The following is a 25,602-nucleotide window of genomic DNA, read 5'->3' as shown; positions in this document are numbered from 1 at the left end:
CATAGCGTTCTGATGTCATCGGAAAAATGTTTTTGTTAGGCTAAGTGCTTAAGTTGTTAGGTTAGGATACCTAGGTTTAGTTCCCTTAACCTAAATAATAAATTTGCAGTGTATTTATTTCATATATATTTAATCCTAACAGACCTAACCTAACAACGTAGGCATTCCTCATCCATCAGCACTAAAGGTTGCTCTAATTTTGTGCGATAAGGGAAACCCCCGTTGGATAACAAATGAATGTTGTTGTTGTTTTGCTGCTCGAAATGCGAATAACGTTTTCTAAATTTTTCCGTGGAATATTGTGCATGTAATCTACATCCACAAAATAACGTTTGGTAACATTTTAGCCGTTCTTGCTGTTTTGTTCTACTGATAAACATATTGTATGGTAGTATTGTGAACAGCGCCCGACTTATGATGGTGAAGAAGAAGAGACCAAACACAGTAAGTTTGTAATGTACAATTTGATTGAGAGGGATGTAAGGGGTGGCCTTACAAAATTTGGGTAAATTTTAGTATCACCCAAAGAGATTTCTTCATTTTTACAGAAGAAACTATGGTACCAGTCTGTTATAGGGAAAACACATTTCACTCGTCCATTTCGTCTTTTTTTACATTCATACTTACCTATTATGCATTGCGAAACATTATTTAAGGTGGGATTTTGCTTTTTTTCACTGAAATAATTGTAATTTTTCACATTACGAGTATTTATTGTTTGTTGCTTTTTCGCTTCTGTTACACCCAATATGGCGGGCAAATCTTGACTAGCGTTGTATATCATATGTTGGTATGCAGTGTTTCAAACCATCTTAACCGAAAAATTCCTACTTTCATGTTACAGATTTTTTTTCCGGGTTATATAACCCTAGGAACCATGCACGGATAGCCCCACGAACCATTCACGCATAGCCCCACACACCATTTACAGATAGTCCCATGAACCATGCACGGATAGCCCCACAAACCATTCTTAAATAGCCCCACGAACCATTCACGACAAGGTTAGGTTATGTTCCTACTTTCGTGTTACAGATTTTTTTTCCGGGTTATAAAACACCAGGAACCATGCACGGATAGCCCCACGAACCATGCACGCATAGCCCCACACACCATTTAAGGATAGCCCCATGAACCATGCACGGATAGCCCCACAAACCATTCATAAATAGCCCCACGAACCATTCACGACAAGGTTAGGTTATGTTCTGTTAGGTTAGGCAAACATAGTTAAAATTGTCATGTTCTGTGAAAACAGTGGTGTCGTTGGAAACACTGACCGGAGTTTACGTCATCGAATGCAAGGAACATTTGGTTCACGTAGTCCAAGGTAATGGAGGCAAGAGCTTTTGTGAATCGCGGAGACATTAATGTCGAAAAATACATGTTTTACTGGCAAAATAAATTGAACAAAAGGAGAAAACATAGAAATCATTTATTTTGCACTTTTTTACATTGCTGACGTACTATTCTGCATTGCGGAACATTTCTTTAGGCCCAAGTTCCTTTTGTTTTATTGCAATTTCATCATGCTACAAATGAATTTTTAAATGTTTCGATTTCGATGTACATCTGTTAACACATACTGCGGAGTTTTAGCGATTACTTAAGGTTTTGTTCAATATATGCTTTCGTGGTTAGATTTGGTTCCCTTAGCATTAAAATAAAGTCCCTAAATGCATTCTACTAAGGTTCCGAATTACTTCTACATTCATTCCCACGCTTCTACGATATTTACTGTCGTTTGTCGATGGAGAATATCTTGTCCATGAGAAGTGCGTCAGGTAATTTTAAAGTTTTTTTCCAACATAAATAACGGCCCAAGTTATGCTTCGATTTTGATGTACGTCTGTTAACAAATACTGCGGAGTTTTAGCGATTACTTAAGCTTTTGTGGTTTGGTTAGGCACGTTAGGTTTGGTTCCCTTAGTATTAAAATAAAGTCCCTAAATGCATTCTACTAGGGTTCCGATTTACTTCTACATTCATTCTCATGCTTCTACGATATTTACTGTTGCTTGTCGACTGAGAATATCTGAGGAAGACCCTGATACAGGGTTGAAACGTTACCTGTTAAGTGGTTTTTTATCTTAATAAACTGCCTTGGTCAGCAACTTAGTGGTTTTATGTTTTAGTTAATCAGCATTTAGCACATTTAAAAATTGTGTCCTCAACTTCCAGTCACTGCGGAGAAACTATACAATCACTCATTTATTTTTTAAATGCCTCTTAAGACGGCAATATTGAGACCTTTTATTAAAAAAATTATTACGCATTCAGGTTCCGATATCAATATCTACATTAATCTCTGAGCCTCGTACTGCAGTTATTTGGATACTTTATAGTTTCGCTAGAAAACATCTGATTACATTCTAATTTTAAACACTCGTGACCCTCACAATTATTGAGATGTCATTCTATCATAAGACCAGAATGGACAAATGCACTCAGTAAGAAGTCAATATTTAGTGTTTCGAAGAAAATGGATGTTAGCAATCATCATGTTGGAACATATACATAATTGCTTGTGGTAATAGTACCTGAACTCAGCAACTTTGGCTAGAAATTGCAAAAAATACGTGGTGTGAGCCAACCAAATGATGACGAGGACGATGACCTTTCTGAAAACACCCAAATGTTAATCCCTCTTCCACTCCTGGACTGCAACTTAGCAGACTAACGAGGGTCTGATATCTGGACTCTTACTATTGGATTAAAAATTATAGATGCTCTAGTTTAGACTCCAATTAAAAATTAACAAATAGGCCTAGAAAAAATCGAGCTGCCAACCAATATTTTTCGAATGTGCCTTATATTTTTTATCATGAGAACGTAAATAGGGCTATTTTTTTAGTTTTGCACACTATCACTCTTTTTGAAATTCTATAAATAAATAACTGGTGGTCCAATCATGATGAAATTTAAGTATGGTGCTGGCAGAAAGGTTTTAAACACAATTCTTAATTTTCAGGTTTTTAAAATTAGTCAAAAAACAGTTCTTCTCAATTTTGTGAAACAACTTTTTCTTTGAATTGGATAGTCCTACAAATACAGTATTGGTCTTGTTTTGAAGCTCTTTGAATCAAGCACAGACTCGCAGTTTGCCCAGTTTAACGTACATCGCTGTGTGCAGTGTTGCCACGTTATATGTACGTCTTTACACCGCTGAATAAAAATAAAAATCTGGGTAAAATCGGGTTTGCAGTGTGAATTGACATTGATAATTGATTTTCAGAACAGATTCAAAGTGCTTCTCATGACGATTAAAAATAGAAGGCACACTCAAAAAAAATAGGTTGGCATAGATTAACGTAGAATTGAATAAGCTAAAATTTGATGTAACTCTTATTTTATGTAAGCCTACTGGTTAATTATTAATTACAGTACAAACTCAAGTATGTATAATTTTTAATCTGAGCTTGTTGATCTTGTGTTCTGTGTATATGCATTTTGTGATTGTCCATTCGTCAACTTCATATCACCAGGGAACAGATTGTGGTAACAGTTCCGAGTGCTTAATAATTTTTTCAGTTTCTTAATGGAAAGACAAAGTAGTGGCAAATTTGAAGACCCAAGTTCCTTTTGTCTTATTGCGATTTGATCATGCTATGAATGCAATTTTTACATGCATTCTACTAAGGTTCCAATTTACTTATACATTCATTCCCACTAGTCTACGATACTTACTGTTGCTTGTCAATGGAGAATACCTTGTCCATGGGAAGCTCGAATTCTTGTGTAAGGTAATTTTTAATTATTTTTTTTTCAACATAAATAGCTTATTTTTTTCGATTTGATTTGATTTGATTTAGTTTATTTTGCTTCGCGTTTTGTGCCTCTTGGCTAATTTGTGAAGATGGGGATGAGTGATGAAATGATGAAATTGATGAATGGACATTCACAAACAACCAAGCCCGACCGGGATTCGAACCCGGGACCCTTGGCGTCGCAGCGCGATGTGCTAACCACTCGGCCACAGGGTCGGGCTTATTTTTTTCGAATCCAAACAGTGCTCATTACTTTAAGGAAGGTTCAAATTTTGTGTGACAATGATTTCCAAAATTCTACGATAATTAGTCTTTCTGCTAGGAAAATTTGAAAAAAAATCATAAAACAACCAGAACCGTTACCAATTTGAACCTCAGTGAAGGTAATTACCTCTGTTTGGAATTTTGAGAAGTGCAATTTATTGGCGAAAAAACTACGGAAAAAGTACCGTACGCAAGTCTGCACACTTCCCATCGACAAGACATTTTTCGTTCATAACAGAAAGTATCGCAATATAGAGGAAATGATTGTGAAAGTAAGTTTGAAGCTTTCTTAAAGTAATTAGCACTGTCTTATATATCAGCGAAAAGAAGATGCAAATATTCCGGGTCCCCATTGACAAGCCATTCAACAGAGTACTACAGACATGAGGCTCGAAGGGGTGTCGTGTTTGAGGCCACCAACATGATTAGATGTTGAAAGAATTTAGAGAAATTATTGTAATGTTAAAAGACCTAAACCTGCCCCTCCTAATCTAACCATGAAATAATGTAGAGACGTTATTTGACCAAAAACTCAATATGCTGACCAAGGCAGAATTTATTTTATTTTAAAACATAAAACTAAACTTTTAAAACATAATCCCCCCCCCCTTTGTATTTGGTACAGAGTCTGAAGAAGAAGGTTGAAACGTAATGTTTAGTTTTATATTTGAAAATAAAATAAATTCTGCCTTGGTCAGCGTATTGAGTTTTTGGTTATCATGGAAACAAGGCTTAATGGTATTAACGTTATTTAAATACTAACAACACTAAACCTTACTTGCCTAACCTAACTACGAAATCTCTTCATTCCGCACACGTGGTCTAGATGGCAGGAGCAGTCTGTAACTAAGACAACAGTAAATGGGTTGCAAGAGAAGAATCATACAGGAGTATATGGAAGTGTAAAACCATTCTGAAGCAAACATGCAGAAGTAATCGACAAACCTCTGAAGCATGTATTAACAAACATACCATATAAATAGAAATCAAACCATGAAAAAAGCTCCAAGCAGCGGTAAATACTTTCACCAAGATTCAAATTTACTGTAACATTTGTTTCTACAATTCTGCAATACTTGTCTTTCTCCTATGAAACTTTGAAAAAATCATTAAACATTCGGAACCATTACCAGCCTTTATTTACTTGTAGTAATGAAATTAAATATCTACACTATTACTTAATTTGATACTTGTTAAGCCATTAGTGCCAGTATGTCAAACATTTGTCACGTTTGGATTTTCTTTGACTGAACATACTGTGACTCGTGTAATGTTCAGAGATACAGGTTTTGTGTGCTGTGCAAGCCTTGAGGCATTCCATTAGTAATTAGTAAAGTTTATTTTGATTCGGGCTATATTTGGGAGGGAGAGGAGAAAATTCCCTGCGAAATAAAAATCATTGCTTTTTCTTTAGAAATGATTTTCTCCCCCCGAAAGTATCATCAGCAAATGCACAATTTCTTCCATGCAAATGCAAGACCTAACAGGCCATATGCAAGCACCGTCCTAGATTTTCCTATGTGGGGGCCTGATGAATTCAAATTTCATAAAAAATAAATAAATTACGTTTTTAAAATCAACACACAGAAAAATATGCTTGGTGCCTTCTCATCAGGAATTTTGTTAGAAGAGAAAAAACATTTTTAATTCCAGCCTCTGGGTGAAGGAGACAGCGCACCGAGCAGTGTTGGAGGCTCTGGAGTTCCCAGCCCAGCTTCCATGGCTGCTCCCGAGGGAGAGGAGAACAGGGAAGAGAAACGACCAGTATTTAAGGATCCTGATTTTCAGGTAAATCGGCTGTTTTGTGAATCACGTCATAAGTTGAACTATTCAGTTCTTTAAATAATTGTTGGATGACTTGAAATACAATAACATGGACGTACCAGGAGTTGGTTATTAGCACATCAACCTCTGCTCATCTGATGATTTTTTATTTGATCAGCGTGATTCTAACATACCTTATTATTTAATAGAAATGTCATTTGTAGCATGGTAAAAGTGAAATGCGGTTTTTGGTCCTCTGTGCTCTAGTGGAGTAATATGTGGATTTATGTGGTACCATTGGGTACCAAATAGCTTTATTATTTGTGTTTTCTTCACCTTCAAACAAATATTTTCTTACATACAATATCTGATTAACAACATGTGTATGTTTTTTAGTGGGCGGGGTGGCTCAGTCGGTAATGCGTCTGACTACCATGCTTAAGGTCCCGGGTTCGATCCCCGGCTGGTTCAAATCCGGGAACTTTTCTAAAGTTGAAAGTGGCTTCGGCACCCACCCAGCATCGAATAACATGGGTACCTGGGAGAAATCCTTGGGGGTAAAGGCGGTCAGGGGCATCATGCTGATCACATCACCCCCAACTACGACCGGATCAAGAAAGTGTGGGGCGTTACCCCCACACCCCCTATACGCCTTCATGGCATGGTGCTATGCACAGCGGAGCACTTTTTTTTTGTATGTTTTTTAGCTTTATGGGTGTGCATACAACCTGTTCTGGTGGTGGAAAAGCTCTGAGCACATTTTGCCCTGGAATCACATATCAAAAAAATGCTTACTTTGAAGATATTTATGTATTTATGACTTTGTGTGCAGCATGTTGTCACTGGAGAGGCCCATGCTGCTTGTCACTTACCACCTTGGTGTGGAAGCTCCCTTAGGTTCAATGCTGAGAGGTACTCTTAACATTTTTGTTACATTACGAGTTTCAGGTTTGATGCTGATGGTAATCTTCAATGTTTTTCTTACGTTTGGTGTAGTTAACACTTGCACATATTTTTTCACATTTTTAGTGTTCATGAAACCGGTTTTATGAGTTGAGAACTGGGAAATACTTTTAATTGAAAAAATACATTTTTCTTAAGGAGGTCAATGGCCCATAAAAAGCTTTAAAAATTCTGTTTGTGTGGTGTAAATATTTCCTCTGGTCCTTTTTTAAATTTTTGGGAGCCATAAAATGTTAGATTGGGAGGGGCTATTGTCTTGAGTCTTGGGGTTAGCTTGTGAGCAGAGTGCTACACGCGTGAACCAGTTTCACTTACTAAGGCTGCCTACTTGCGGGGCCGAGTTTTCCTCTTGGTGAGTCAGTGAGTAAGAACTGCATGCCTGGGTAACTAGGTAACTGGCAGGCCTTGCACACTTCCAAAGACCCAGCTGGCTCATTTTGGCTCCAGATACATGACTCATGCAGCCACTGTTGCCAAGTTTTAATTCTAAATTGTATGAGGAGCACATAAAATTTTCATGACATATTCAATTTGAAATTGCAGATATTTATTCCGTTGTAGAAAACATTTGTATTACTCACACCAGTATAACGGAGTATGAAGCAAGTTACGCAAAATATGCCATGGTAAATAAATTTTTGGAACATTGTGTTGCTAGTGGTTGTTCTACATTAAACTATTTTACGAAGAACTTTGCAAACTTTTCTCAAAGGTTTTCTCTGGTGCAATTTTGCTAATATTCAAATTATTGCTGAAGATATATCCTCCCCTTTTTTTAACAGTTATACTATTCATGACATGCTTCGTATTATTATCCCCTGAATGGCTCAAGGATCGGTTGTTTTATTTTCGTAAATTTAACAGTGAAGGGAATTTTATCCTCAATTTAGGTGCGATGTAGCACTTATTCAACCATTACATTCTGTCCATAAAAATGTGATAAAGTCAGTATTTACACTACCAAATGTGTTTGCATATTGTCATCTATTTTCAGTGGCAGCTTGTAACTTTTCAAAGATGCATGCTACAGGTGATTTTCTTTCCTGCATTTACAATGGCCCCCTACCCATGCACACACATACACTCACTTGGAACCACTAGGAGATTCAGGATTTTTTTGGAGGACTGAAATTGTAACAGTCTGTATCACATAGCTCTTTCTAGGCAGTGATGGACCGCTTTTAACTTTCTTTCTTAACCCTAGAACACTATCGTGTTCTAATATTACAGTGTAACTAACGCTACATAAATTTTACGTACATGAAGGAATCTATTTTTAACACAACCTCTACACCATGAAAACAAAATGACTATTCTTTGTGAACATTATTTTGTTTATTTTCCTTATATTGGAGTTTTATTCTTCATTTTAAAATGTATAAACATGGTTTTATTTAACATAGAATATTTTAAGAAACTGTGTTGATTGACAAGCCCGTACGCACATTAAGAATGAAGGCGAAAAGTTCGAAAAATGAAACACAAACAACAATAATATTCATAACGCTGTAAATAAACAACAAATGTAATTTTAAAGTCTTACAAGAAAATAGTGCATGCTTCTAAACTTTTGTTTTCAAAATCTAACTACCCAAATCAAAATTACGAATGTCAATATTATGTGAAAATTGTTTCTCATTTTACTAGCGCTACATAAAATTGACGTAATGTGCACAAATTAATGAACAAACTAAATACGTTCAATGTTTGCACCCTCCGTACCACAGTGCTGCCTCGCGTCTGACAGAATGCCCGAGGCACTGCTAGGTGGAAGTGTGAGTGGGTGCAAGGTGGGAGGGATTTGAGTGCAAAGCATACGTAAATTTTACGTACGGTAGTGTTCTAGTCTTCCCATCTTTTCACTATATGAGAAAAATAAGAACTGAATTCTTCGCTGGTGACGGAAGATAATTTGGCAGTAGTAGCCACCTTAATTTCTTCCAAATTTTCAAATCTCTTGCCTTTCAACTCGCTTTTTATTTAGAACACAAGACTCGTCGTGTCGCTTCGTGTATCGTCGTGTTGCATTGTCTTGTCAGATTCGTTGTGCAGCTGGCCTTATTGCGCAGGAAGTGGGGGTAACAGGATATATATTTTTATTCCCTTTTACGCCTTTATTCACTTTCCAGAAGCTCTTTCGGGTGACATTTCACTCCATTTCGTGTGAACCTAAGGAGAGCTACAAAAAAAAGTCTGAAAGAGTTAAAGATGATCAGGGTTAAAGCTGTTGAACGACAAAAATGGTAAACGGGGATTATTTTAAGGGGACTTTTCATTTACCCCACTTTCTTTAATGCTTTCATTTGAAAGTTTTGATTTTCTCAATTTCAAGAGGATGTGAAACCATGTCAGCTCCCCCCCATCCCTGCATATGCCAGTACATGGAACAACAAAATGCAACAGATCCTTCACAATGACTGCCTCATATGTCACATGCTTGACAATGAACCGCATGAAAACTTTTCGGTTCTGAATATAAAGCCAGTTGGAACAACACACGTTTGTAAAGCTATCCGCGCTTATGTCACAAGATGAAGGGCAGGGAACAATTTGTGCGATAAGTGAAACCTCACATTTTGTTTCATCCTAATGACTGAAGCGCTGCAAAAGCATTAGGGAATATATTTCTAACAGTTATAAAGGGTGATTTAGATCAAATATCAATATTTGGAGAATATGTGGTCATCCATTTGACATAATAATGAAACATTCTTAAGAAAAAATATTTATTTTGCAAAGTTATAAAATCTAACAGTTTTACAACCTCGGGGCCCCAGCAACTAACATAATTTGAAATGTCTCCATGAGTAGTGAAATTTAATTGCAGTTGACAACACCGATAGTGCTGTTTGCGTCAGACCTACACCGGGTATCACGTGACTTCTAGGTGCCGGGTAAAGAGAAAAACCTGGCAGGTCTCGAGGTCTGTGCATTCTTGCTCAGGCAAGCTTGCTTACGCAGTCGTCCAACACCTGGCTTGATGTGTGTGTGTTGCATATTATTTTAGGCATGCCTCCTTGTGGATGGGTTTTCTCTGGGTTTCGTGCAGGCCTCTGTTTGTGAGATGCTTCTTTGTCTTAACAACTGGGAGGTGCAGTTGCATAATTTTTACTAATGGGCTGCACAGTGGTGCAGGAACGTTTTTCATTTTGGGGGTACAAAATTCAGTCTCCCATATACAGGGTGATTCTAAAGGTATAGTACAAACAAAAACCACAGATACCTCCCATGAAATAGAGACGAAAGTTCCCCTTCCACTTTGCCGAGAGATGCCTCCGTGAGGAGCTAGACAACGCCGAAAACGTGTGAAAATGAACTTCACACCTCTGTACAGCCAGTACCAGTGAAGATAGAAAGGCGGAACAAACGAAGTCAAAAGGAACACCAAAGTCGCCCATCCGAAAAACACTAGGCGGCAGCTGCGCAACGCATGCGCATGGGGTTCCACAAAGGAAATAGGAGTGTCCCGCAAGACAAGTGAAGGGAAAGGGTAGCGATCGACAACGGTAGGGAGAAAAGAAGCTATGAAGCATGAAGTAACAATTGCACAGCGGGAAACAAACACCATGACTGAAGCAGTGCAGTCGAGAAAAGTAGTGCGGGGTTGCAGAACCACGGGAGGACGACGTAGGATGTAAAAACACACCGAGAATGCAAGCAAAGTGGTCCGTGACACTCGACAAGCAACAGACGCGTTCATGGTTCGGGGGCAGAAATGGCGGCGCTGGCGGTGCAGCGCAAGGGGAGTCCCAAAAACACAGTGGGGAGACACCGCAGCAAGAACAAAGCACGGTGCAACAAAAGAGAAAGAGGACCGGACGGGGAATGGTACCTGCCAAGGACACAACAAATGCGGGATGAGGGATTCCCCGTAGCAGCACCGAGGGGATGTCACACAGAGGTCATGCGCCAGCAGGACAAACACAGCAACTACAGGCACAGGAGGTTATTGCTAATGAAAGGTGCATGTACAGATAGGACCACGTACCCCGTACTGACGTTGTAACAAACGTCGTGATGGGGCCCAATCAGCCTCTTAGAAATGAAGCCGGAGGCACATCGCTGGGTGGGAGCGGGCGAAAGGCTGCTGGAGTGTCGTATGGACCCCACCACTCCGTTTGGTGGACGAGGTCGGAATGTTTCCATCCCGATCACCAGGTCCACCGTTCCCAGACCTGACGCGGCTGCTTGCTTCCGAGCGCAACCCCAGCGTAACAACTCGAGTCCCTCCTCGGCCGCAGCCTTCCGCTCCGAAACCAAGCGTGGCCTCACACCACCGCAGCCGCACACTGCCGCGTGGGTGTGAGACCGGGCCGAGCAAGGCTGGACAGATAAACTGCGTGGGACAATCGTGTAATGAAGCTACGTGGGGGTATGCACGTCTGTTCAACTGCTGGGTTACCCCACATTGGTGTACACAAACACCACATGATCGTACGTAGTGCTCCCCGTCGGCTCGAGCAAGACGGACGAAGTACGTGTTGTGGGTGAATGGGGCAAGAATGAAGGACGCTACATGTGTTCCACGATGACAAGGCCCCAGAGTACATGGTCCCACCTGACTGCAGTGGTCAGGTAGTGAAGAGCACAGGCACGGGTGGATCAGGAACGTCAGCTGATTGTACCACAGCGCCGTGCGGACGTGTGGGCTGATTGGAAGTGCAGCGACAGGGAGCGTGTCAGTGAAAGAGCCGGTGCGGTGGTGGTGTGCTTGACATACGACAATTGAGTATGTTGTTTCGAAGCCGTTGTGACCAGTGTGTGTGTGTGTGCCACCTGTGCACTGCAGTACAGTATTCCATAATTGGCACTATCCTCATCGTACCATGGAACGCTACACATTTGTAGTACTGAGGGACATGCATTTTGTCTACGGCCTTGCAGATGGCAATGGCCGAGCAGCTGCACGCCTTTATCGCGGACGGTATCCGGAGAGGTGACAACCCGACAGCAGGTTGTTTTCGAACGTGCACCGTACCCTTGGTGAATTGGGTGTGTTACGTGCAGGCCATCATGTCGGTCACCCAAGCCATGTGCGCACCGCGGCGGTCGAGGAGGATGTACTTGCTCGCGTGGACGACACACCGTCCACTAGCACCCGTAGCATTGCACGTGCAGTGGGAGTATCACAGTCGACAGTGTGGCGTGTCCTTCATGATGATCTGCTGTATCCCTATCATCCACAGCGAGTCCACGCGTTGCAGGCTGGGGATTACCCACGACGTGTGGAATTCTGTCAACGACTGTTGCAGTTTTGTACCGACTATCTCCGTTTTTTGCGCCATGTGCTTTTCACGGACGAGGCAACATTCACCCGTGAGGGCATCTTCAATTGCCGAAACAGCCATGTGTGGGATTATGAAAATCCACATGCAGCAGTCGAGGTGCACCATCAGACCCAGTTTGCAGTGAATATCTGGGTATCGGTCCATACCTGCTGCCACCACGTTTAAATGGCCGCCTCTATCGCACCTTTCTTGCAACAGTCCTTCCAGAGCTGCTAGAAGATGTATCCCTCAACGTGCGACATCGTATGTGGTTTCAATTGGATGGAGCGCCTGCACATTTTGATGGCACAGTGCGAACCCTTTTGCACGGTACCTACCCACAGCGCTGGATCGGCAGAGAGGGTCCCGTCCCATGGCCCGCCCGTTCGCCTGACCTCACACCAATGGATTTCTTCTTGTGGGGCCATGTGAAAACACTCGTCTACGAGACCCCGGTGCCTGACAAGGAAACATTGGTAGCGCGGATACTTGCAGCATCGGCCGAGGTGTGTACCATGCCAGGGATTTTTGCTAGGGTTCGCCAGAATTTCCTGCGACGCTGCAATGCCTGCATTGAATGTGGTGGTCGTCAATTTGAGCAACTTTTGTAACAACGTCAGTCCAGGGTACGACTACGTACTACGTACTATTCCCATCTGTAAGTGCACCTTTGCGTGGCAATAAACCTCCTGTGCCCGTAGTTGCTGTGTTTGTCCTGCTGGCGCACGACCTCTGTGTGACATCCCCTCGGTGCTGCTACGGGGAATCCCTCGTCCCGCATTTGTTGTCTCCTTGACAGGTACCATTCCCCGTCCAGTCCTCTTTCTCTTTTGTTGAACCGTGCTTTGTTCTTGCTGCGGTGTCTCCCGACTGTGTTTGGGGACTCCCCACGTGCTGCATGTGTTTGTTTCCCGCTGTGCAATTGTTACTTCATGCTTCATTGCTTCTTTTGTCCCTACCGTTGTCGATCGCTACCCTTTCCCTTCACTTGTCTTGCGGGACACTCCTATTTCCTTTGTGGAACCCCATGCGCATGCGTTTCGCAGCTGCCGCCTAGTGTTTTTCGGATGGGCGACTTTGGTGTTCCTTTTGACTTCGTTTGTTCCGCCTTTCTATCTTCACTGGTACTGGCTGTACAGCGGTGTGAAGTTCATTTTCACACGTTTTCGGCGTTGTCTAGCTCCTCACGGAGGCATCTCTCGGCAAAGTGGAAGGGGAACTTTCGTCTCTATTTCATGGGAGGTATCTGTGGTTTTTGTTTGTACTATACCTTTAGAATCACCCTGTATATATACTACGCATATACTACTTCAAAGGTAGTACCTATAGGTATGATGTGAAGGCATCGGAAATATTCCATTTTAGAACAGCACACGAATTTCCCGTTTTTTAAAATTAAAAATTGGCAAAAATAATTTTTATTTCTTTGTTTTCCTTAGTATTTATGGTCATTTTAAAAACAGATTTTAACCAGATAACAATTCCGAAAAATATAAAGCTCTGGACCTTGTTCATGGGCTAATTTTGAATTTAACAAAACGGAATATCAGGAGTTCGAAATGTGAAAATTGCGAACAAAGATACATCTATTGATTTTTAATGCAATGTGAGATTAAGGGGGGTGAGGAGGATTCCCCCCTCTCCTCTATCTTCAGCCATCCCAAACAGGAATAATCGTCTCTCACCAACTGGATATAGAAACCATATTACTGAATATATCATACTTATAGAGTCCACATCAGTTCAGTTCATTTTAATTATAATGTCTCATAGCTAAGCATAAAAATATCTTTAAACAAATTATGACAGATGTGTACCACATCCAATGCCTTTTAAAAACCATGTATTCAGTATTTCCTCAGACATCTATAGGGTGTTGTATTTTTTTAAATAAATATTGAGTTGAGATGGTTCCCGATCAACTCGTAAGAGGTCTAAGTTTGGAATATTTGTAAAACATTTGACAGAGCATTTATTTGTAACATACCAGTAACTATTTGTACCTAACGACGTTCTTCAAGCACTGAAAGTACTATCATTACATATACAAAACCGAAATCCTTCAGATCTCAGAGCAAGCAAGGAAAGCCAAACACTCGAAAGTTGTTTTATTTTTCTTTTCAATCTTCGGTGGATAATATGAAGAGCCGGCCAAGGTTTCTTTTCGTATTTAGTAGTATTAAATGCATATACTTGCATGTTTTAAGGTGACTTGTCAATTCCTCGTTTACGTAAAAAGCTGAACTTTAATGTAAACAAAAGCATGTGCGCATCAGTGTTAAAGATTTTCGCATCTACAAAGAAAATACAAAACACATTCCCACCTCGCCGGCCTCTGTGGCGGAGGATTTGGCATAGTGCATTATGACGTCAGAGGTCCCCCGGTTCGAAACCCGGCCTTGGCATGAGTGTTATTTGTGAGAGTCCCTTCATCAATTTCATCATACCATCACTCATCCTCATCTTCGTGATTAGCCAGAAGTGGCAGAAATGTGAAGTAAAATAAACCAAATCACTCAATCAAACATTAACATCTTGCTCAAAGACCTTGTGAATTCAATCCAAACTCTACCAATATCTACCAGCCGAATGTGAAATGTCCTAAACATAACCTTAACTGATTAGAAAAATAATTTAGAAGTTTTAAACATACTTTTACTTTCCTTATACCCCCAGTGCATTGCTTTCATTCAGAAAAAATTGCAAGAAATTGAATGAAGTCTAGTCTAGATAACACAGTGGCTTTGACAAGCCAACTGGCAAGCCATAGGACCTGCAGTGAGTCTCATTTATCCCGTGCATTCATTTGACTAATGTAATTTTCTTCCAGTTTGACTTTAGGGTTTAACTTCAAATGGCATTGTGTTTGTGTTGCATTTGACGTCAAAATTAGATTTTAAGCGATTAATGTCCAATTCTAAGTACTATATCTAATACTTAGGTAAAAGTAAGTTATCGTCCTCTGATAAAATCACAAAATGCACCCTGTTCTAATATCTAGCAAAGGGGAACCTTTCATTTGACCTAGGAATGGCATCGAGATGAGACGAGTCGAGAAATGTCACAGCCTCCTCTCGTCTCCTGTGTGGTGAGTTTGAGTTTGTTTGAGTTGGTGTTTTAAGTCCACTTTATGCACATTAAGGCTAATCGGCATTAGACCTACGGTTTAAAGTGGGATCCGAACCACTGTGCCATGTGCCTCCACGATGACACTACCACTGCACCATTGGGGAGGCCCTCCTGTGTGGTGAAGTCCTTCTCGTTCTTGTTTGTTCTTTTCTTTTGTTTCGGTGTCCACTCAGAAGTTGTTAAAACTTATTCTATGTATATTCACTTGATGGGCTAATCAGCACTGAATCTGCAGTTTAAAGTGGAATCCAAAGCTCTGTGCATTGAATTGTGTAATTGAAGGCGAGATATCTCGTCCTGACCCACAAAATGTTTAGTATAAGCAACACTTACATTGTGTCACCACTCAAAGTTTCACAACGTATATGTCATTAAAGCAAAACTTTTCTTAATAACGTTTCTCTGCATTATATCTTGTTTCGATGCTGTGAACCGTCGAAATACGCAATTATATTATAAATAGATTAAACCGGGCAGCACAGGCTCGCAATTGTTACTAATGCATTAACTTTGCAATTACAGTAAACAAAATTTAGGACATTTTGAAAAAAGAAAGTCAATAAATTATACGCTTCGTATCTCTGATAAGATACACAGTAATTTAAATTTATTTTTACCAATTTCTTCAAATATGATACCAGAGTTTCGAACGAGATCATCTCGGACATCAAGTATAGCCTCGTTTTGATTTTGCAGAGATTTATTTCAGTCTCGTTTCAAAATTTGGGAGGAAACACAGATTTTTCTTGTCTCAGTATCATCTCTATGTTCAAAAATCTCTTAATATATAGGTTTAAGTATAGTTTCCCTCTTACAAAGTTATGAAGTACAGGGGTACATTGTACCCCCCAATGTCTTGTCTCATTTGTGTAAGTATTTCGTTTCGGAAAATTTCATTTGAAAAATTCAAAAGAAAAGGTCAGTCAGTCATATACTCTTCTGATGAAGATTTATATATTATATTTCGACGCGACCACTTCTTTAGAAAAGTGTACCCCCCACCCCCTTTCACAAAGGAGCATTCATCTGGAGTGTGATTTTCTGAGAGTAAACTTTATCTGATTCCATCGTTTCACAGAAATTTTACACAATTTTCATCTCCTTAAGGAGGTTTCCAAGAACACAGGTCAATGAACTAACTACATAGTAGCAAGCACAATGTAGTAGAATAAGTTTACAATGGTTTGAATTTCTGTGGTAGCTAAGTAAGATAAATTAGATAATGCTTGTAAGTTATAAACAATATACCTAAACCTTTTTTATTGAGCGAATTGAAAATATGTTCCTTTAACAGTAGCACCTTGCGTCTCTCAAATTACCTAAGGGGTTTACAACGGAATTTACGGATTTCAGGGGGTACAGTACCCCATTCAAAAATGTGAGGGGGTACAATGTTCCTGTGCCACTGAGGGTGCAGACCATCAACCCCCCACTTTGAGCAAATAGGGGAGTAACATGCATTGAAGAAGTATCTGTTCTCCCAGATGCTGCATATGGTTGGTTCCATCCATGTCATGTAATATGTGTAGAAATTAGTTTGTTGTGTGTAATAAATACTGGATATGAAATCCTGTGCCTTGTAGTAATTCGTCTATAGAAAAGTGTACTTCCTGATTTTCCAGCACACGAGTAAGACCAGCAACAAGAAGCGGGCGTGGAGGTCCCTGAAGCAGATCCTCACTCAAGAGAAAACTTTGCCTTGGAGCGAAGATTTTGTTCATTGTAAGTATGAGGACGTTTCTATTCTGTTTTTGAGCAGTGTTCCTAAATGATTCCTGTTGCTCTGCACTGTACATGCAATCATATAGCTGGTGAAACATGATTCAAAATAAGAAAATTAATACATTCTCCCATCTACCCCACCACAAACAGGTGTTTGATTTTTTTTAGCCAGCCTTCTTGTCGTAGTGGTTAGTGTAATAGGCTACAAAGTCAGGGGTTTTAAGTTCAAATCCCTATAGGATTGTGTCATTCTGTCATCCATCATCATTGTTATCATCATGGGTGACCTAGAAAGGTAGTAAATTACATAAAAAAAACACAAAAAAAACAAAACAACAACAACAGTGGTTTGAGGAAGTGGAGGTAATGAGAAGCACAGGCATCCAATTTATTTTTAATTTTATTTTATGTACAGGCAGTTAAGCACGTTTTTGAACTACCAAAATGCACCCTCATAATATCTACAGAAGGTGCTTTGAATACCACAGTTTCAAAATTAATGTCTCGGAAGTAAAATAAACAGTGTTTTCTTGTTTTATTTCCAATTAGATTGCATTACAGTGAAGTTAACTTGTTAGTTACTAAGCATAGGTTGAAGTTAACCTATATTAAAAAGTGGCTAATAGATATATACCTTTATTAAAATTTTCAGACAGTATAATAGATGCTCCTCCTTCATTCAAGCCAGCAAAGAAGTATTCAGACATTTCTGGTTTACCTGTAAGTATTTTTTTCCAACATTTACTCATTATATTGTAGCCCGACCCTGTGGCCGAGTGGTTAGCACATCGCGCTGCGACGCCAAGGGTCCCGGGTTCGAATCCCGGTCGGGCTTGGTTGTTTGTGAATGTCCATTCATCAATTTCATCATTTCATCAGTCATCCCCATCTTCGCAAATTAGCCAAGAGGCACAAAACGCGAAGTAAAATAAACAATCAAATCAAATCAAATCATTATATTGTAGCTCATTTAATGTAACACAGTGTGCTGAATGGAAATGTTTTTCTTACATAAGTAAAACCAAGGCTGTGAAATGAAACAGCCCACTTTGCCTGCTTTGTCTACCCTCTTGATGTGTGCCAACAGGAAGCTGGCGAAACATCAGCTTTTTAGCATTTTATGTGCTGGGTTTGGTAATGTGGAGGTTCTGTCTATTTCACATAATCATCATTCATCCTTATCATCCTAATAACCTAGAGAGGCAGAAAAGGAGTAGTAAAATAAATAAATATGAATAATATCCATCACGAAAGTGATAAACCTGTAATCTTCTGTAATATACTAGCATAAAAATATTTATTTATTTATTCAAATTTCAGATACAGCACTTGTAAGGCTGAAAATTCTACTAAATCAACAAGAATAAGTCAGGATGGTTTTAGGTAGAAACAAAAAGGGATACATATAAACAGATAAGACATAAACAAGGAAACAAACAAAAGATTTACGTATTTGTTCTTAGAGAAGATTGGAAAATACTTTCAGGGGCAAAAATGTCGATGTTTGTAGGTAGTTTATTATAGAACTGTGGCAGCCTGTGGATCAGAGAGTGCTGTATAAGGGAAAGCCTAGCGGTAGAGTTGTGGAACAATTCAGTGTTTCGGGTCGATCGAGAGGGAACTCTGAAGTTGAATTCTGTAAGTAGAAATTCAGATCTTAATTTTCCATTGATGATTTTATAGAAAAATTTCATATCGCGTCGGGTCTGCAGTAACTGGATGTTCAAAGTAGTCAGGATGTCAGCTTTCTGAAGATGCCGCAGAGAAGGAATTCTATGACGAACAATGGCTGCAAAGAAGCTGAGGATGGAATCCATGCTAGGAAGATTGGTATTGGAAGCCATGGCCCAGACTGGAGAGCAGTATTCGAGTATCGGAGAAATGAATGATTTGAAAAACAGACTAAGAGAAGTTGGAGTATCAATTTCAGTGAATCTGTAGAGGAGGCCTAAGAGGCGCATTGCACTTTTAGTTGTAGCTTCGATGTGTTCCTTAAAGTTCAGTTTTTCATCTATGATAACACCTAGATCTTTTTGGGTCGAACTGTGGTAATATAATTGTTTTCAAGAACATAATGAGAATGTATTTTGTTCTCTTTTAAAGAGACTGTGAGGGAGGAACATTTCTGCAGGTTAAGTTGTAGATTCCACTGCTTACACCATGTGACAAGTTCGGAAAGAGCATTCTGGAGAATCACAGCATCTTGTGGTTGAGATTTCTTTCAAAAGTTTACAGTCGTCAGCAAACATGAGTATATTGACAGGAAGTGAGGAAAGTCTTTGAGGGAGATCGTTCATGTAGAGGATGAACAAGAGAGGGCCCAAGATGCTCCCTTTTGACACCCCAGACAAGACAGGAAGAAGAAAATCTGAAGAGGTGCCTGAAAGGGTGACACGCTGTGTCCGTGAGTGTAGATAATCCTGGATTAAGGAGAGAAATTTGCCATGTATGTTAAATCTAGTTCGTAATTTGTGAATAAGAAGAGCATGGTTTATTTTGTCAAAGGCTTTTGAAATATCCAAGTATATCACATCTAGCTGGGAATTTTTGGAAATAGCCCTAGTGGCATGTGAAAGGAGAACTGAAAGATTAGTCAAGCAAGAGCTACCAGGAAGAAAACCGTGTGGACAGTACTGATATGTTGAGATGTAAATCTGAATAATCTGTCCTTAATGATTTTTTCACAGATTATAGACAGAGGTGACAGGAGTGATACGGAGGAAAATTGTGGGAATTTCATCTGGTCCTAAAGAGCGGTGTATGGGTAATGAGGCAATGAGAGATTTAACTTCTTGAGAAGAGGTTTTGATAGTGGAGAGAGAGTGTGAACAGACCGACTGCATGTCGGAGAGTGGGTTGGTTGAAGCATGGGAGGTGAAGTTTTCGTGAAAGAAACTGTTGAATAAGTGCACTCTTTTATCTCCACAGGCTGATTCCGATTTGTACTTGATTTCCATGGGTACGCATGTCAGTATTGAACTGAAACCAACATCCACTGATACTAGTAAAAACTAAAGTAATTGTGACTGTCTTCTACGCTAACAAGTATAATAATATTTATTTATTTTCTATTGTGTATATGAATATAAATTAATTAGAACCCGTTGTATCAATGTCAGTGTTTCAAAAGTTATTGATTTCGATTCATTCTTGTTTGGTAAAAAGATTGGTTTTGTATTAAAAGTGTAGACCAAATTCATAAAGGATTATATCAAGAGAAATGAGAGTTCAACAAGTATAAAATGTGTTTTTGAATTCTTGCAACATTAATTTGTATAATGTTATGGAAAGACCCAGAACTGTGTATTCACTGTAATGTACAGTTGCATAATTCTAATATATAAAAATGGATGTATGTGTGTGTGTTTGTTCTGCCATAACTCTCGAACCCCTGGAGCGATTTCAACCAAACTTGGTGTACGTATCACTTGCAATATGGAAAGAAATACTGTGGAGATAAGACACCCCTGGCACACAAGTGTTATTAGTGTGGAATCCATAGTTTTCAGGGTCGCTAAGATGAATAGTGACTCTCCCAATGCCGTTACACTCCAAGGCACCCCTAACACCCCTAGGGGTGGGGGTGGGAATATTGAAAAAGACTGATATTAGTGTGGAATCCATAGTAGTCGGGGTCGCTAAGAAAAATAGTGACACTCCCAATGCCGTTCAACTCCAAAACACCTCTGGCACCCCTAGGGGTGGGGGTGGGAAGGGGATGAAATGTAAAACGATCGATATTAGTGTGGAATCCATAGTTTTGGGGGCCGCTGAGAAGAATAGTGACACTCCCAATGCCGTTCAACTCCAAGTTCATTTTACACTATAGTTAGAATTAATTATATTCCTGTCTAATATAATATTGAGATAAATAAATACCCGGGCAATCAGCTAGTTCAGAATATTTATAAATGCTAATATAACAGGGTTGCTATTTGCCAGGAATTATGCGTGGGAATTATGTGTGAATTCTGCATAAATTTTTCTGCGTCGATGTGAAAAGTTAATCACCTTGAATGTATTCATATTAAGTCAGATATTACATGCAAAAGCATCTTGTCACCTATAGGTGACAGCCGGTATTTACGCCAAGGACAGCTTGTCACCTATAGGTGACATGATGCTTTTGCATGTAGTATCTGACTTTTTGGACATCCTGTGACTCTGATTATGTTTGGATATACATGTTTTGTGTTCTGCATGAGTCTAGAGGTATGTGATGTACAATGAGCAAGGTTTAACATCATTTTGGTTATGTGGGGGAGGGGGTCAGCCCCCGAATATCACTTTCTTTTTGTTTTCGCTATTTTCTCATTTCTGGGATATGCATAGGCTCTTCTAGCAAGGAAATGAACCCACGAAAATATTTTTTGGCTTTCCTTTTTACATGTCAGTGGTAATGAGCTGTGATCCAAGTTGCACGTGGGGGGGAAGTGAAGGGGGGTTCAAGGTCGCTGAGAGGAGTCACGTCGCAGGCACAAATTATTTCGCAATACCTTTGTTTATTCCCAAGCAGGGCTCAGCTTGTTGAATGAGTGTTTTCGTCTCCCCTCAGACAAGCTATGCTATGCTATTTTTGGCTTCAGCTATGTCTGGTTTTCAGGAAGGTGTTTGGAAGGGCGAATTCATTGTTACAGCTGCATTTAGAAGTGGTTGGTTGCGTGATTTTTTGTACGATAATGCCAAACATATCAGGCAATGTGCAGGTACAATTTTACACATTTACGTCATGGCGCTGCCGAATGGGGGACTCGCGATTTTAAAATTTGGTAAAAAATATTTTTTCTTTTTCTTCTTCTTCTTCTAACCGATAATGGAAAATTCTGTTTTTATGCCATAGGCTTATAGCCCCATGTCTACTGAACAAAACAAGCTATAACTTCTAACTCCAGTGTTCTTAGTTCCTGAGCTAAAAAAAATTAATGTAAGTGTGCCGATTTCAAATTTCCCGCTGGAAAAAACTCTCATTGGAAAATATTTTTTTTCTTGAAAACTATCTAGAATATTTGCATAATTTTTTGTACGATAATGCCAAACATATCAGGCAATGTGTAGGTACATTTTTACACATTTACGTCATGGTGCTGCCGAATGGGGGGCTCGCGATTTTCAAACTTGGTAAAAATATCATTTTTTTCTTTCTTCTTCTTCATCTAATGAATAATGGAAAATTCTGTTTTTATGCCATACTCTTATAGCCCAATGTTTACTGAACAAAACGAGCTATAATTTGTAACTCTAGCGTTCTTAGTTCTAGAGGTATAAAAATTTACGTAAAAGCATGCGGAAATTTAAAATTCCTGCTGAAAACTCCTCGGTCCATAAGTCATTTACCAGCAAAACACACTCGGTCATCTAAGGGTTAATTGTGAAATACACTGTAGTACTTCTGTTGGTGCAAAGTAAAATAAAGTCTTGCATTGTGCATAATTATCAGACTATTTAAACTGTATTTATTTAACCTCAAAAATTAAATGTGGAAAATTAAATGTGGGCCAATACTTTCTGATTTCAACTGAGCCCAGTTTTAGTGTGTATTAGGTTTGGTATTGTTTATCAGCATAATGGCGTATTGGAAGAATTCCTGATAAATTTACCAGTACAATATTTTTATTAACATCCTGTAATTTATTGTAAAATTCAACAATTTTGTTATTTTTCGTATGAATGTAAAGGTAAAAAAAAAGGTAAAGTGCTCCCCTGTGCATAGCACCACGCCATGAAGGCGTATAGGGGGGTGTGGGGGTAACGCCCCACACTTTCTTGATCCGGTCGTGAGTGGGGGTGATGTGATCAGCATCACGCCCCTGACCACCTTTACCCCCCAGGGTTTCCCCCAGGTACCCATGTTATTCGACGCTGGGTGGGCGCCGGTGCCGCTTCCAACCTTAGAAAAGTTCCCGGATTTGAACCGGCCGGGGATCGAACCCGGGACCTTGAGCATGATAGTCAGACGCGTTACCGACTGAGCCACCGCGGCCACTTCGTATGAATGTAAAAGTATAATTCATATTCAGTCGTTTTGTAAAATCAGTTTATAAAATATGCAGTTGCTTTCTCTGTTTCAACATCAGTTTTCTTGAAAGTTTATGCAATTGTTGTTACATATTACAAAATATTACAGATTAAGTGCCGGTTTCTCAATGTACGATTAAAGTTTGGATTGGGCAAATAAATAGTGGTTACTGTAATTTTGCATTTTGGATATGCAGTCAACTCCTCAACTGGAGGTTAAGCTGCATTGAACTTGATCCGTGCTTTATCTAGTGGTCAGCGATATGACTGGAAGTTGCGAACAAACAAATAATTCAATTATAAGTTATGTTGGTGTAAAGGTTATTGTTTTACCTGTTACCACACATTTCATTTGAACTCTGCCTAGTAATTCTTTTTTCTTTTGTATAATAAGTGTAGTTTTTATATCAAATATAGGTTTTTTTAACCATTTTAACACTTATATGTAATTTTTTTATACTGCTTTTGATACCGAAATCAAGAATAGAAACACTTTAGGTCCAGTATTTGAATGTCTTGTCAGCCAACCACCTGTTGGGAGTTCACCTCCAGTCTTAACCAACACCAGGTTTTGGAATGTGAAAATAACCAATTACTCTTAAAACTTGTTATTTCTTAAGCACATTGTCGTAGGTATGAGGTGCATAACTCTGAAGTGGTCCTTGTGTTTTCAGGCAAAGTACACAGATCCTCAGACGAAGCTCTACTATGCAGTGGCTGATGAATTCAACACGGTGAGGACGTTGCCGAGTGACATAGTGGCTGGCTACTTGGCACTGAGAAGGGCCAACAATCCTGTTGGATAAAATATGATGCACCAGCATCTGTGATAAGCATGTGAAAATGTCCTTTTTTTGTATTTGCAATGTTGTAAATTTTTTAGTTCCAACCTTTATATGTGCTGGTTAATTTTCTAAGACATTCAAAAAGGACGAGGAAAGTTTCTGAAAATTTTGAAATTGGTGTAACTTAATATTTTGAATTTGCTTGTTGTAAGTTGCAGGAAATAGTAATCATGGTGAAATTTTGTACTGAAAAATAGGTTGTGCAAATGTGTGTAAATAAATGTTAATTCCTGAAAGTATGTTTTCTTCTTTACGAATGTGTCAGAATGATGCGTGTCAAAGAAACTGTGAAATTGCTAAGGCAATCTAACCTAACTTGTAGACTAGGGACCTACCTATTTTTTTTTTTCCAAGGGACATATTCTATATTTCTCTAGTTTTGTAAATGGGGAAGTACCATGACCATGTAACCAATCCTGCCTAATGCACTCGTGCAATTATTTTGGTAAGAGACATATTTTCGGCCATATTTTGACATAATAATCACAAATCTATGGAATATGTCAAGAAAACTGAATTAATCTTACAGAGGGCAGCACATAATGTTTGCTTCCTAGGCAACAGTCGATAAAATGGCTGCTTCCTGTGAAATGCATATGTGGAAATTTAGGGGGCCAAAAATGCTCTGTCTGTATTCAGTTTTCCTTTTTAGTTTGTGCATTTAACTCTTTCACTGCTGAAAGTGACCAGTTGATTTTTTTTAAAACTTACAGAAAGCAACTGCAGTCGATTTAAAATATTCTCATCACTGCTGATGTTGAGCGAAGTCATTATCAGAATATGCTGGCATCTAGTGTGTGGCATTTGAACTGTTTTCCAAAGAATTAACTCACATTCGTTCTAAACAAATGAAAAGTATGTACTGCCAGGTGTATGTAAACAACAACGGTGACAGGATCATTAACCTGCTCAGTGGCATGCCCAAGGTTTTTGAAAGGGGGTGGGGGTACATATACTTTTTTTAGTAGTCAGCCCTCATTTCACAATCCTTTCCTTGTGACATTCTCTTTTTTCAGGAATAATGAAGCAAAAGGAAAGGTTCATTCCACCACCCAACCCCCTTGGGAACACCACTGTGTCCACTTCAATAACAATGAAAATCTAACACGAAGGGGACTCCCAGCTGGTCCTTTGTTCAAAGAGTAGTGGTAGAATTCATATCAGTACTTTAGAATACTTTTTTTTTTTTTTTTTTTACAAATTTCTGAAAATTTCCTCCAAGATCTATACAGCGAGAGCTATATAAACGAAAGAGTTAGCCATGTAGCCAGTTCATGTAATCCAATAAATGAAAGTTTGTAGATCACTCTACTAAACTTACTGCATTTTTTGTTAGCGATTGATTTCACTACCTGTCTGGAAGTTTTGTCAGGCGTGTACTGTCTGTATCCTGTAACTGCCAAGTGGATATCTTTAGATACGAGGGGAGTTCAAAAAGCTTCTATATTCACCTAGTTCAAAATGTCGGAGAAGGTTGAAACTTGGCAGCAGGATTATATCATATCTACATAGTTACCACCCAATGTTACACATTTTTCCCACCCTTCCAAACACTTGCAAATACCATCTTTGTAAAATGCTGGAGATTGGGCATTTAGCCACGCCTCTGTCATGGATATGACATCATTGTCATCTTCAAAATGCTTGCCAGCAAAAAACTTCTTCATATTAGGAAAGAGAAGGAAATCCGAAGGTGCAATTTCTGGGGAATATGGAGATTAAGGCAAAATATCATAGCCAGACACGTGCTTGATGATAACATGTAGAGAGAGATGCATGGGCAGGTGCATTGTCATGCAGGATGAGCACACCTTTAGACAGCATTCCTTGCCTGCAAATTTTTTAATTTTCTCACGCAATTCGCCC

The 25,602-nt window shown here is 39.4% G+C and overlaps 1 protein-coding gene across 1 annotated transcript; it reads left to right on the top strand.

Annotated features, from left to right (window-relative positions):
- The first annotated feature begins 195 nt into the window (after positions 1-195).
- On the top strand, positions 196-23,972 carry LOC145981240 (INO80 complex subunit C). Its single transcript, XM_083114389.1, has 5 exons — positions 196-444; positions 5,685-5,819; positions 16,777-16,876; positions 17,529-17,596; positions 23,566-23,972. Exons 1-5 carry the CDS (start codon positions 415-417, stop codon positions 23,695-23,697), a joined length of 465 nt encoding a protein of 154 aa, XP_082970515.1. The 5' UTR covers positions 196-414; the 3' UTR covers positions 23,698-23,972.
- The last annotated feature ends 1,630 nt before the right edge of the window (positions 23,973-25,602 follow it).

This window comes from Lepisma saccharinum, chromosome 29 (assembly GCF_977018435.1).
Source record: "Lepisma saccharinum chromosome 29, izLepSacc3.1, whole genome shotgun sequence".
NCBI lineage: Eukaryota > Metazoa > Arthropoda > Insecta > Zygentoma > Lepismatidae > Lepisma > Lepisma saccharinum.
This window is presented reverse-complemented; position numbering and strand designations above follow the sequence as displayed.